The 14,773-nt window shown below is 42.8% G+C and overlaps 1 protein-coding gene across 1 annotated transcript in view; it reads right to left on the reverse strand.

Moving 5' to 3' along the window:
• Positions 1-14,773, reverse strand: part of LOC115075876 (radial spoke head 10 homolog B-like) — a 69,624-nt gene that overhangs the window by 26,423 nt on the left and 28,428 nt on the right. The window contains exons 10-15 of the mRNA XM_029576754.1: positions 8,965-9,071; positions 7,126-7,315; positions 5,968-6,082; positions 4,368-4,447; positions 4,114-4,262; positions 2,160-2,267 (exon numbers count right to left, since the gene is read on the reverse strand). Of these exons, the coding sequence (XP_029432614.1) occupies positions 2,160-2,267; positions 4,114-4,262; positions 4,368-4,447; positions 5,968-6,082; positions 7,126-7,315; positions 8,965-9,071 (749 nt within the window). The remainder of the gene's footprint in view (positions 1-2,159; positions 2,268-4,113; positions 4,263-4,367; positions 4,448-5,967; positions 6,083-7,125; positions 7,316-8,964; positions 9,072-14,773) is intronic.

A 14,773-nucleotide genomic window follows, 5' to 3' on the forward strand; every position in this document is an offset into this window, starting at 1 on the left:
TGAGAAAACATAGCATCTGTCTTTCTTTAAGGAAGTCTACATCTTGAATGGGCAGATTCTTACTATGCACACTGCTGCTACGCTGTGGTATATCTTCAGTTTTACTCATTAGTAGATTAAGCGTTTTCTTCATTTCCAGCAAATACAATCCATGTATGCAGCTGCATGTTGGAGGAACAAATAATCTGTATCGTGCCTAAGTGGATTGTTTAACATCAGCATCATGCTTTATATTATTCAAAATCGTTATTGTACAAAATTATAGTCAAATATTTCTTCCAATCAAATCACATAAAATGTAGTTTAATAACATCTCAGTGAAATGCTCTTTAAAGTGGAAATGTGTTATTTTGTTTCCAACCATTTACAAAAATTCAGTTTAGAATTATATTGTGTATAACAACTGTCAATGAGCAATAACTATGTCAAATAAAGGGCCCTGGTGAGACCTCACTTGGAATACTATGCACAGTTCTGGAGACCGCACCTTCAAAAGGATATAAAAAGGTCAGTGGTCTTCGTTCTAAAGCACATTGAGATAGACTTAAAGATCTAAACATGTATACCCTAGAGGAAAGGTGAGAGAGAGAGGAGATGTGATAGAGACATTCAAATATTTCAAAGGTTTCCATGTCCAGGAGGTGAGCCTTTTTCAATGGAAAGCAGGCTCTAGAACGAGAGGCATACCTGGGAACTTTTGATTTCCATCACCCTGAGATTTCCTTGGATTAGTGGGGGGGGGGGGGGGGGGGGCCAGGAACTTTCTCCTTCCTCTCTCTCACACAAATTCTTTCATGCTCATACATGCTCTCACCCACACATCCTTCTTGCATACTTGCTCTCATACACCCATAGATGCTCTCACACACACAAGCCCTCTCATACATACACATTTTCTCAGGCACATGCATAGATGCTCTCTCATACATATACGTACTCACTTTCACTCACACACGCATATGCTCTCATATACACACACACACGCTCTTACGCAAACCCATGCTGTATATCATACACACTCACACATGCTGTCCATCAGGCTCAGTCTCCCCTTTCTGTTGGGGCAGTGAGAGGGATGAGCTCAGCAAGCAGACAGGAGCCTCTTATTCTGCCACTGCTAGGCCTCTTCTTTGCTCCTGCCACCGGCGGGCTGAGCTCCACCAGGGGCCATGAAGCCTTTTCTTTTCCTCCTGCCCAGGCCAGGTACTTGCAGGTGTGCAAACCATGCAATTGCACAAGGCAGCACAGCCAGGAGGGGCCGTGGTGGTCTGAAAAAGAAAGAAGAGGGCCACCGGCGGCTTAGGTAAGAAAAGGCTCATGCATGATCCAACTGGGTGCAGGAGGGAGCCCGTTCAGCTGCTGCTCCTTCTCCTCTGCCGGCCCCCTCAGAATTCAAACTTTGTGGAGCTAGCACTTCCTTCATGCTGATCTCGTGCAGCGCGAGATCAGCAATTCGTTCAGAATTTTGGAATCTCCAGGCCAAAGCTGGAGAGTTGCCAGGTATGACGAAGGAGTCATGAGATGAGGTTGAAAGGTGATAAGACTCGGGAGTAATCGTAGGAAATATTTCTTTACAGAGAGGGTGGTGGATGTGTGGAACGGCCTTCCAGTGGAAGTGGTGGAGACAAAACAGTATCTGAATTCAAGAAAGCATGGGATAAATACAAGGGATCTTCAAGGAAGTGATGAGAATTATAATGCTAAATAAATTGGACGGATAGGCAGACTGGATGGGCCATACTGTCTTAATCTGCAGTCATGTTTCTACATTTAATAAAAATTTCCACGCAGGTCAAATTTGATTCAGATCCTGTGCCTTCTGCTGGTTTGTAATTATTTCTTGACACACCTTAAAAGCTTATCATAAATGGCTTAGGTTAGTTCAGCATTTCCCACCCTTCTCCTGGAGGCACACTTAGCCAGTCAGGTTTTCAGGATTGCCACAATGAATTTACATACATCAAGCATCCAATGTGTGCAAATCATCTCATGTATATTCATTATGGATATCCTGAAAACCCGACTGCTGAGGCGTACCTCTGGGAGAGGGTGGGGAAACTCTGGTTAGCCCAATAAAAAGGTATTGCCTACAGATTTCTTGTTGACCCTTAGTTCACTTGGCTATTTAGAAACAGGGCAACGTCTCTACTTTGACATACCTCCAACTCTAAGTTGGTAGTAGCTCCATCATGTACAGCAGGGTTTTCATCTGCTAAAATGTTCACAATTTTTGTTGTGGTTAGTTCTTCATTTATAATATGAAAATCCTGTGTTAGGAAAAATAGAAATGAACTAGCTAGTAGTTTCCATGCTGTGACAGAAGGCATCGCTGTACAATTCAGAAGGAAATTGTGCGGTTTTAGGGTGGTAGCTGTTATAGTTCCTTCAGTACCCTATGCCACAGACAATATAATTCCTATCTATTTCTAGACTGTAACAAGCATGGTTATAATCCTCTCAGACACTAATAATAAATAGGGCTTCTGACTTTCAGTTCTAACCAAAAATCACTGTAAAGTCCTCCTCTGAGGAAATTGTGTTTTTTGGTTATCAACAACCCCTCTCCGCTCCCCACCACCCTGGAAACCAACCCCTCGCTAGTGGAGCCATGAAGATGTCACCTAGCAGCTCCCTGCTGCTCATGCAAGCACAAGGAGAAATTAAGACTTACCTGATCATTTCCTTTCCTTTACCTCTGCCACAGTTTTTATGTCATCACCTGTATGTATGTCATGCATGGAACTCGATATAGCCAGATTATTATTGACAAAGCTAAATTTAAATTATACCAAGTAGCACCTGGACCCGCGTGCGCACCTTTTAAAATCTACCCCCTAGAATCAGAAGCCCTAATAAATTAAAACCAAACATACATGTTACAATGGAAGTCAATGGAAAAGTGTGGCAACGACCAAGCTATAGCAGTAAAATAGGACACTTCAGAATAGCAGATGAATTCCACAATAACCTATGTTCTAACAAAATAAAATTAGCCATATGTGTGTGGCACCTTGGTTTCTGCAATTTTGCAACAAATTTGATTTACTGCTGCAGAAAGTTCTCATTTTTGACATTTTTATATGTAACAAAAAGATTTTTAAATGAATAATTGGATACATCAGAAAAAAATGAAAAATTATTCAAAATCAGGTTTCTTTTGCAAAAACAACTCTCTGTTCTTCAAGACTTCCACAAGCAGTTGTAACTTTGTTATAAACGTAGTGAACAGCAGATCAATTCTGATCACTTTAACATGATACAAAAATCCTTAGGTCTTCTATGCAATACAGTCCAAGAACATTCATGCACTTAAGTGTGTGAAGGGAGAAATGAAATGAAATATTGTTTAATGGGGTTTTTCAAACAAATTCATTTAAAAACATTTCTTTTTATGTAAAATTATTTCTCACTACTGAAATGTCACTATGGAGTTAATTTTCAAAGGAGTTGCACACGTAAATGTAATGTACTATGATAGCAATTTACCTGTGTTAAATGCACTTACGCATATATAACCTATGGACAATTCAATGGCATATATTGTAGCAATTTTCAAAAGCCCACTTACACAGGTAAAGTGCAATTACATGTGTAAAACTCAGTTTTATGTGTATAAATCATTTTGAAAATTACCCCATGGGAGAGCCATTTTCAAAAGCCATTTATCTGGGTAACTAAGCCATCAAAAATTGCCCACTCTTTCAAAAGGTAAAAGTACCCGGGGGCAAAGTTGATGGGCTCAGAGGCAGGGTTTGGACAGGGGAAGCAACGCCACAGCTAATTTTGCATTTTCAAAACTGTGCGTGTACTTTTCAGGGAGAAAGTAGTTGCTGGGACTTGGGAGGTGGCAATCTTCCAAACTATAGAGGTAGTTGCAATGTCTGCAACTACTTTCACCCTGAAAAATACACACACAATTTTGAAAATGTTCACAACTTTCTAAATTGAGTTCCACAAACCCTGCTGCAAAATCTACTGTCATGTTATAGCAGAAAGACAGGGCATGGTCTGTGTCTCCTGTCTCACAATCTGTCCAGGGTGAGGGGTTTGCACTGCACATCAATCTGTGTCATATATAATGTTACAAATGCAGCAGCAGAATACAGGCCTTACTTTTAAAATCCAAACGAAAAGTCGCATTTTCATTGTAAACTTAAGAGGAACCACATAGCTTTTTTTACATAAAAATTTGTATACTTCCCAACACTTTTCAGTGTAAACAAATGCGTGGACAGTTTTCCGAGGATCAGAAAATAAATTGCCTACGAGAAAGCAAATGCAACAGTAAAAATCATCGGAAATGCCAAAACTGAATAAACTGAAATTCCATAGTAAAGACATCCAGAGATGCGGCTCATGCTGCATACCTTTTATATTACATGCATTGGGAATAATGTTCTCTGCCATGATTTTGGTGAAACAAACATCCAGAGAAAGGAGGTCGCTTCTGAAGTAAAAACAAACAAAAAAAGCCGTTAAAAAAATACTAGCTATGTATACAACCTAGAGACTCTAATCATATTTCATTGCCAAGTACGCTGAATGGGGTATACCTCGATCTTTCACGTGCACACAGAATTTCAAGTTATTAGTAAAATTCAATAGGTGCCATGTTTAAGCAAACTTTACAGAGTCTGGTTCATACAAGTGACATTCACCAAGACGGCTCTTATCTGTCATCATGTTAAATCATCCCATGAAAGGTTGCTAAGGGATGACTGCTGCAGCCCTTATTTTTTTCCGGTCTGAGGTGTCAAAGGTCAATTTTCATGTTCTTTTGACCTATGGGCAGGAGTGTAGGCCTCATGAGCCACCCAATCATACCCAATTTATGAAACTTGGTGTAATAGTTGCAGAGGGATCATCTAATGTGGGTTGGGGCCAGGGTTCTTGTTTAGAACGTTAGTTCAGCTTGGACAAGTGGTTGGTTTAATTAGGGTAGGGATGTAAATGATGTCGAATTAGGGAGGGTATTGGAGGAGTCAGAAGGAAGTACGGGGTCTGGGTAGTTTTAAGGATCTGGATTGGTTTGAAGGATATGACTAGATTAACAGAAGTAATATGAGGAAATGTAGGATAGCCCCAATATGAAAATTGGTTTTAGGTTAGGGGGAAGTATGTTGATGATGTTGGAAATTATTTTTAAATAGAACAAACTTTAGATAATTGGTTGCTGACATACAGATTTTTGGGGAATCTTCTACAATGTTGCATTGCTTAAAGGGGCCATTGTTTATGATATCTTGTTTGAAACATTAATTTATGGAAACTATGTATTTGCTTATTATCTATTTGCAACGTTATATATTGTTTTGGCGCTATGTTAGGTTTTGTTACATTGATGTCTTCCTTTATTGTATATGATGTTTATTTGTAGCTCGTCTAGAGCACTGTAAATGTTGGGCGAGACAGAAAAGTGAATAATACATAAAATAAATCAATCTGTTAAGCACTTATACATTAGCTCATTTGGTGCACAGATTATTCCTATAAACAGATCAAGCTATTTGCAATGCTACACACAGGAGTGGAGGAGTAGTGCAGTGGTTACAACAGCGGGCTGAGAACTAGGGAAGCCAGGGCTGAGATCCTGCTGACACTCCTTGTGACCCTAGGCAAATCAGGTACAAGCTAAGAAGTAAAATTTAAGATGCGGGTATATGCGCGCGCGTTATAAAATCAACTAGCCGCGTGTACATGCGCGCACAATTTTATACTGATGCGCGCATATGGACGCAAATGTTGTCTAAGTGCGCTAGAGGGGGGAATTTTAGGAGATACGTGTGGTGACGCAATAGGCCTTTTTCCCAGTTCTCACCAGTAAAGGAGGGGGCTTCCTAAACCCCCTAGCTAACTTGCCTCCCTTTTACCTGATTAGCCCCAGAGCGCACTGTACTGTATCGGCCCGTAAGTTAGCAACCTTCTTTTAATAACTTCAAATTACATTTTTTTCACCCGACTACTCACTGGGGCTCTTGGTGGTGGCAGATATGGAATGCCAGATGGATAATATTATTCAGGAATGTCCTTAATATCAAAGTTTCCTGTGGAATGTGCAACTCTTTCTCTGCCTTGTGATGCACTACAATTACAAAAAAAAAAAATCATCCTTCTGCACAGTAAATGCCTTAAAATGCAGCAATACCATACAGTATTTCAAATACCATGCATTATCTGTTCACAACAGCATATAAATCACCTCATTACTGGGTAATTGCATGCAAATAAAATAACGCGGTTTGCCTGAAAAAAAAAAAAAAAAAGCACAAGTCGCGTTATTTTCAGGAACGTTAGCTACAAATCAAAAGATGCAGCTAATTTTCCTGTGCAGCACTGGGATGTTAACATATGTTCCAATGGCCCCCAGGCCTCTCCTTAAAGGATCTGATCAGCCCATCATATGATAGGGGCAAAATTCCCCCTGCAGCCAACCAGAGTCATTTTACAAATAGCAGACATGAGCTCAGAGGGGGCTCCAATAGGCTACCATGAAAACAGAAGCACTGGCTTTGGGGCAGATATTTGAGGGGGGGGGGGGGGGAGACAGGACTGCATTGCACAATCTCGGTGGAGGGCACCTTAGCCACAGTATTTTTTCCCAGCAGTGTTTTAGCACTGGAGAAAATACCGTGGGAATCAGTAAGATGTGGCTTAGTAAATATCCTGCTTAATTTGTGAATGATAAAGCATGATGCACACAGTCTTTTAAAAAGTAAGATTTCTTGCTTTATGTTATCCCAAAGCTTTAGATGCTATATGATGAATGTGAAGTACAGAATATTTCTAATGGATACATTCAGTCCCCAGGAGGTTAGGGAAGATTTTTAGGCTAATATCACCTGCCTCATTTTCAAGTAAATATTTCACTTTTGCTTTGAAACTCCTCTGCCACTGGAATAAAACGAGCTTCTATTTTATAATCACGAGACAATACAAGAAGAAAAGGAAATGACAGTATGCCATGGTCCAGTTTCTGACTTATCCGAACCACTACCCAGAAGAAAATGGAGCCAAATAGGGAACAGAGAGAGGAAGCGAGCGTGTAATAGAAAAATAATCATATTTCCATAGAATGTTTTTAAACAAATACTTAACATTGACAATTAAGCTTAAATAATTTCTAACCATTCATTAACCTGTCCATATCAGCAAGAGTAATTTTGTGGTGATGAAATTTGCAGTCTTTCAGAAATCTCCAGAACTGGAGGTAGGTCATCAGGAAGGTATTGTCAACAGAACTGTCACATCCTAAGCTGCCATAGAAATAGTAGATTCTTCTTATTTCAGAAATGTTTCTCAAAACAACATATTCCACCTGATAAAAAGAGCATATTAATTATTCTGCACAGAATGACCGTGAAAGCTAGCACTGCCCTCACACACATCTGTATCTAATGTGACACATGGTTGGCACAGCAGCAGTGCTGTGGTGCCATGCAGTGAGGATCTGTAGGGGTGTCTACAACGGCACTCGCATGGCGGTTTTAAGTGCAAGACTCTAGACGGAGCAAATAATCAAGCAGCAGATTTTCTGCTTGAAGCAATGCTGCGTCGGCGACATTCCTGGCCTAAATATTAAGCATGTGAAGGAGGGGAATCATTATGCTCACTGATGTCTGGTAATCACTTAACAGAATTCTGTATGGACTAGGGATGTGAATCGTTTTTGAACGATTAAAATTATCGTCAGATAATTTTAAAATCGTCCAAAATCGTTAGAGTGCACGATACAATATAAATGCCCCCGATTTATCGTCAGGGGCATTTGTATTGTATCGTTAAATAGGGCGCGGGAAAACCGGCACACCAAAAAACCCTAAAACCCACCCTAAGCCTTTAAAAAAATCCCCCACCCTCCCGAACCCCCCCAAAATGTTTTAAATTACCTGGAGTCCAGTGGGGGGGTCCCGACGCAATCTCCCTCTCTCTGGCCACGGCTGCGTTGAGAGAAATGGCGCCGGTGGCCCTTTGCCTTTATCATGTGACAGGGCAAAGGTAGCGCCGGCGCCATTTTGAAGATTGGCAATAGGGCCCGCGTGCAGGAGGTCGCTCCTGGACCCCCGCTGGACTTTTGGCAAGTCTTGTGGGGGTCAGGAGGCCCCCCCAAGCTGGCCAAAAGTCCCTGGGGGTCCAGCGGGGGTCCGGGGGCAATCTCCTGGATGCGTGACGTTGGGAACCAGGAACCAAAATGGCGCCGGCGCTACCTTTGCCCTGTCACATAAGGGCAAAGGGCCACCGGCGCCATTTCTCTCAACGCAGCCGTGGCCAGAGAGAGGGAGATCGCGTCGGGACCCCCCCCCCACTGGACCCCAGGTAATTTAAAACATTTTGGGGGGGTTCGGGAGGGTGGGGGATTTTTTTTAAAGGTTTGGGGTGGGTTTTAGGGGTTTTTTGGTGTGCCGGTTTTCCCGCCCTCCCCCGATTTACGATTTTTAAAAAAAAAAACACGACAATAAGATTTCCCTCCCCCCCCCCCCCCAGCCAAAATCGATCGTTAAGACGATCGATCACACGATTCACACCCCTAGTATGGACTGCATAAGATAAAGCAAGCGTGACAGAAAGAACACTGATTTTCCAATGACAAAGCCAAATGTCAGTGTCCCTGCGGTGGCCATGTAGGAATTCTTTATGCCACTTATACTGCGCAGGTGCAAAGCCCGCAGGGTAAGAAGAGGAGAGAATGTGCAAGGATTTTAAAATGAAATACCAGGGTCCATCTCAACCCTGCTCCCAGCACCACTCCTTTTCCCTACTAGGGGGTGCAGGGGGATATGGGGGAATAATTTGCCAAAGGGACTTCTCCTCTGGTAAACACCCTTTACCTGCAGACAATCCCTCTGAAATAGTCTTTTCTAGAAAATTCTCTCTCTCATATATTAAGAAATTACAGTCCCTTTTTTTTTTTTTTTTATAGTGTATAACCGACAACAGAAATGAGAATACACTGCAAAGCTTATTTACCTTTCTAATTTCTTCTGACCTTTCATTCTCAGGAAATTTGTCCAACAATGGAGATAAATTCAGTTCAATGTCTGTTCCCAGAAAGGAGCCCATTCCAATGATACTTCCTATGAAATGAAAACACAAACTTCCGCCTGTTTATCAGGGACTGGGTCATCAGTACAAGCGTTAAATTAAAGCTGGGCCTCCTTTCAAAACACACAGAAAACCAAGCAGCACTTTCCTTATATCAATTGTTTTCAAAGCCTCTCATAAATTATTTCCCATGGAAATCCCCCCAAATAGGCCCACCCTGTGGCACTCCAATGATGTCATCTGACTGCTGCCAGTCAAAAAGAGACACAAGAGCAGCGGCAGGATGACCCGAGCCTCGCTGGCTCCACCATGGGTGGAGGCTGACATGAGTGAAGAGGGAAACATAAGAACATAAGAAATTGCCATGCTGGGTCAGACCAAGGGTTCATCGAGCCCAGCATCCTGTCTCCAACAGTGGTCAATCCAGGGCACAAGTAACTGACAGATCCCATCTGTTTTCTGCAATTCCCAGAGATAGCAATAGCTTTTCTTGGTCTACCTGACTAATACTATTTTATGGACTTTTCCTCCAAGCACTTGTTAAACCTTGCCATGCTAGTCGCCTTGGCCATGCCCTCTGCAACAGGTTATACACAGCTTGGTTGTGCACAGAGTGAAAAAATACTTGCCACAACTTGTTTTAAGTCTGCTGGTTGTTAGTTTCATGGCGTGTCCCCTTGTTTCAGTATTTTTTAAAAGGGTAAATAACTGTCTTTTATTTACTCGTTCCATCCCATTCATGATTTTATAAACATCTATCATGGCCTTCCTCAACTTTCTCTTTTCCAAACTCAGGAGTCCTAGCCTCTGTAGCCTCTCATCATAGGAGAGCCATTTCATCCCCATTATAATTTTTGTCACTCTCCTCTGTACCTGTTTTCAGATGGGATGACCACAACTGCACACAATACCCAAAGTTTGGTCGCGCCATGGCTCAGTGCAAAGGCAATATGATTTTTATTCTCCATTCCTCTTTGAATCATTCCTAACAATCTGTTTGCTTATTTGAATGCCGCTGCGCACTGAACTAATGATTTATGTATTCTGTATTAGCTGGGATTATTTTTCCCTATCTGCATCACTTTGTAGTTTTCCACATTAAATTTCATCTTCCATTTAGCTGCCCAATCTCCTAGTCTCAGAATAACCCTCTGCAGTACCTTGCAATTTGCTGCTGTTTTAACAATTTTGAATAATTTTGTCATCTGCAAATTTGATCACCTCCCTTGATCACCATTAGCAATGGTAACATGGAATGGACTTAGCTTTTGGGTACTTGCCAGGTTCTTACGGCCTGGATTGGCCACTGTTGGAAACAGGATGCTGGGCTTGATGGACCCTTGGTCTGACCCAGTATGGCATTCTCTTATGTTCTTATGTTCACTTGTCGTTCCCTTTTCCAGATCATTTATGAATATTTTAAATAGCACAGGCCCAGTACAGATCCCAGTAGTACTACAATAATGGCCTTTCTCCATTTGGAAAACTGATTATTTAGTCTACCCTCTGTAAGTTTCCTGTTACCAATCCACAACAGGACATCACCACCTATGCCTAAGGAGTCTCTCATGGGAGAAGGAAAAGGGAAGAGAGAGAAGACAAGAACCCCACACATATCCACACACCCTGACAGGGGATTGCTGAAGAAGGGCTGGAAGCCGCACAGCCGGCCTCATGAGGGGAGGGATCTGGACCACCATATGAACATCCCATGACACCAAACTGGTCCTTAACTGGTCCACCTCAACCGAACAAGGAATGGTTCCACAAAGAACCAGTCCCCTGGGAGGAAGGCTCACCGAAAAGAACAAAAAACCTAAAAGCAAGGGTAAAGAGAAAATACTGCAGGTTTATGCACCAGCCATCTTCTGGAGACAAAGAAATACTGAGCTACTACAGGTGGCACTACGGCTTTTAAGCAGTGTCAGTAAGACTTTTCTCTGTCTCCATCTGCTGGCAGGGATGAATAAACTCAGGAGTCTGGACTGATCCGGGTACGTACAGGGAATAGAAATGTACTTATTTGCAGTGCTTACAGTCTGCCATTTTACCAAAGATTGTTCATGGCAGAACAATGGCAGCAGAAAAGGATCACATAATCTATCCAGTCTGCCCAGAAAGAGTCTTTAAAGTAGTAACTGCTGTTCCATGCAGTTATGTCCAAGCCTTATAATAACCCATAAGAGATTTATTGCTAGCAATATTTTGTATTGAGTGATGAAGGTTTTTTGTTTGTTTTTTTTAAATTCAGGCAGTACCACTTGACCTGCTTTGCTTATGGACTTGGCAGCTCCCGGCGCGTGCACATGGATGTGGCGATTTTATAACATGAGTGCGGCGATGTGTGCATATTATAAAATACGATTTCTGCGCGCACATGATTTTAATATCGGCACGCGCATGTGTGGGCGGGTGGCGTCTCGTGCGCACAAGGAGGGATTTTAAAAAATAACACAAGGTAACGCGATCGGCCCTACACCAGCTCCCTCCCAGTCCGCTCCAATTAAGGAGCAGAATGGGAGAGATCTTTCCTATCCCCCTACCTAGCCTTTCTCCCTTTTACCCTCTCCTCCCTGACCCCTAAACCTACCCTATCAAAATTTTTGTTTGTTTCAGAACTTACCCACTCCTCTGAGCAGGAGTAAGTTCCGCAAGCCGGCCAGCTGCCGGCTCGTGCTTCCCCGGGACTGGCTCTAATGGCTGCTGTCCTGGTTGGCCCCCACCCCGCCCCTTTCAGGAAGCCCGGCACTTCGGCGCGTATCAGGAGACACGCGTGTGGCCGGGCCGTTTTTAAAATGTGCGTAGACCTGGACTCCTTGCCTTGGCAGCAGGTTTTTTGGCCTCTTCCTGGTTGCTGCCTCTCTTGCTGTGTGCCTAATTCCAGATGCTGCTCCTGCCTGCTTTCTGCCCCTCTCAACCTTGGAGCATTCTGGATTCTGTTTGCCCACTGCTTGTCTTGACCCGGGACTGGTTACTGGATCCTGCTTGCCCGTTGCCTGCCTCAACCCCAGACTGCCTCCTGGCTTCTGCCTGTAACCGATTGAGTCTTGGGATCTGCCTAAATCCTGCTGGTCATCCGCACTGAGGGCTCAACCTGAAGGAACGATGGTTAGTATAGGTGAAGCATCCTCAGGTCCCTCTTTAGCTCTTCTGCCTGTGGTCAGGCTCATTGATGGTGCTTCTTGCTGTCTCACCACACAGGGACGGTCCCAAAAAAACGGCCATTATAGATCGCCTATCTCTTTGTTTACCTCACCACACAGGGGCTATATCATTGCCTGTAGTCCAAAAAGGTTTATGGAGTGTCCGGAGTGGCTGGAGGGTGCCCCCCCCCCCCCCCCCAACACCAGCAAGGGCTGGCCCTCCTAACAACTTACTCGTTATGAATTATTTCTTCCTGATCAACAAAACATCACTATTTTTCAATCTCTTCCCTTAAAACAGGCCTCTTCTGTCCTTGCCTGAAAATGGAGATTCACATTATCTGTGAAGAAGTGTTTAATCAGGATACCAAATTTCATCCTGATGTTCAAGATATTCCTATTTCTAATTTAGATGTTGTTTATTTTGTTGATGGCTCTTGTTCTAGAGCCCAACTGGAAGATTAGTAGCTACTTATGCTGTCTGTACACCATATGACATAATAAAAAGTGCACTTATTACCACTAAAAACAGTTCTGCCCAAATGACAATTAGTGGCGTTAACCCAGGTTTGCATTTTGGTCAAAGATCTTGTGGCCACTAATTATACTGATTTACAATATGCTTTTGGGGTCATTCATCATGTTGAAAAAATTTGGAAAAGGTTTTTTGGGGGTTTTTTTTAACTTCTAAAAGGAACCCAATTAAAAATGGGTCTTACATTCATGCATTAATGATTTTGTTTCTTGTAAACAGCCGTGATGAAAAGCGCAAGACATTCCAAGGATGCCTCTTTTAAAGCTGCAGGAAATGCTAGAGCAGCTGCAGCTTCTTGGCAAGTGGCCCTCACTGGGAAGTCTACATCCCGTGGCTTCACTTTAATTCCTTTGCTTCCTTTACAGGCCCTGAACAAATCTACCAGCAGGAACTCTTCAAACTGCAAAATGAGGCCCTTGACAAACACCTGTCCTGGAAATGCCAGGAGTGTACACAATCCCCCTGCTGGACTTTGGCTTGGATCCAATCAACTCCTTCTTCCCCAGCATCTATTGCCCCTTTTCTTGCATGAGTGGGTCATTCCACTTCACACTCTGGAAAAAGGGGAAAGGACCTTAGGCAAGAACTGTTGGAGAGTCATTGCAGGGCCTTGACCACTGGGTAAACATTAGCCATTGTAAGAAAACTTATGAACCCTTTACAGCGATTCGGATAGATCAATGTGAGATCCAGCGGCTGACTACAGGGGCAAAGACTGATAAAAAACCCGTAATCAGGCTGCCTCCCTCAGCTATGCAGGTGCAGAACCCTCCAAGGGAGATTGCAGCTTTGGGGACAATGCTTGTCTAGATGCTAGCTTTGCAGCCCAGTGGAGCCACAGAGAACATCGGCGGCGGCAGTGAGGCACCCCTGACCCTGCAGAGATTCAAAACAAGCCGGTACATCCTCTAGTCCTCGCTTCTGCCCTGACATAGCCAGATATCCCCTGGAGTCAAGTGCTGATTCATTGGAGCCTCAGGGAATTGAGGTGTCTTCTGAACATAAGAACATAAGAAAATGCCATACTGGGTCAGACCAAGGGTCCATCAAGCCCAGCATCCTGTTTCCAACAGTGGCCAATCCAGGCCATAAGAACCTGGCAAGTACCCAAAAAGTAAGTCTATTCCATGCTACTCTTGCTAGTAATAGCAGTGGCTATTCTCTAAGTCAACTTAATTAATAGCAGGTAATGGACTTCTCCTCCAAGAACTTGTCCAATCCTTTTTTAAACACAGCTACACTAACTGCACTAACCACATCCTCTGGCAACAAATTCCAGAGTTTAATTGTGCGTTGAGTGAAAATGGATCTGAATCATCTGAAATCAAGAAAGGTCTGAATCCATGGCTGCTTCAAACAAGTTTTAAATATGTACCTTCACTCTATTCTGGCTGGCTCTCCTACCCAGGATGGTCACTGGCCCCTTAGTGGTTCAGGAAGACAATGGCTATGTTCAACTTACCAAGGCCTATCAACAAGTTTTTTTAATGAGACTGATTGCTGGATCTGCTCCCATATTCCAACTTCAGAGTTTGCTTTCTTGGCCACATCTTTGTTTCAAGCAATGCAAACAAATCTTAATAGTTGGTTTAACAAGGAAACCTGGGGACCAAAAGCTGACACACCTCCAGCCAGCATGTCTTTGATTAATCTGTCTGGGTGTTTTCAGGCACTTCCAGAAGGCAAAGGGTCTGAGTTCACTCATGAGAAAGATTACGCTGGGAGTATGAAGAAACTTATTTTATGTTTAACAAGGAAAATAATTAATACTAGCCAGAAGATGTCTATTACAATGAAACAGGTGATAATGTCTATGCACACTTAGAAGGATATGTAAGGGATGATGAAGAAATGGGTAACTTCTTTGCTCATCTGAACAATTATGGTCTCTGATATGTTTGGAAAGGCTGAGTTATTATCTATACCCCTTTCACAGTCGTTGAGTTTTATGACCCAAATAGGTATTACATTTGCATATCTCGATACCACAAAGAATTAATCATATGTTCTATACCCTAATAATAGATGGGACAAGGCGAATGCAACAGTATATGCT

Source organism: Rhinatrema bivittatum, chromosome 14, assembly GCF_901001135.1.
Source record: "Rhinatrema bivittatum chromosome 14, aRhiBiv1.1, whole genome shotgun sequence".
Lineage (NCBI taxonomy): Eukaryota > Metazoa > Chordata > Amphibia > Gymnophiona > Rhinatrematidae > Rhinatrema > Rhinatrema bivittatum.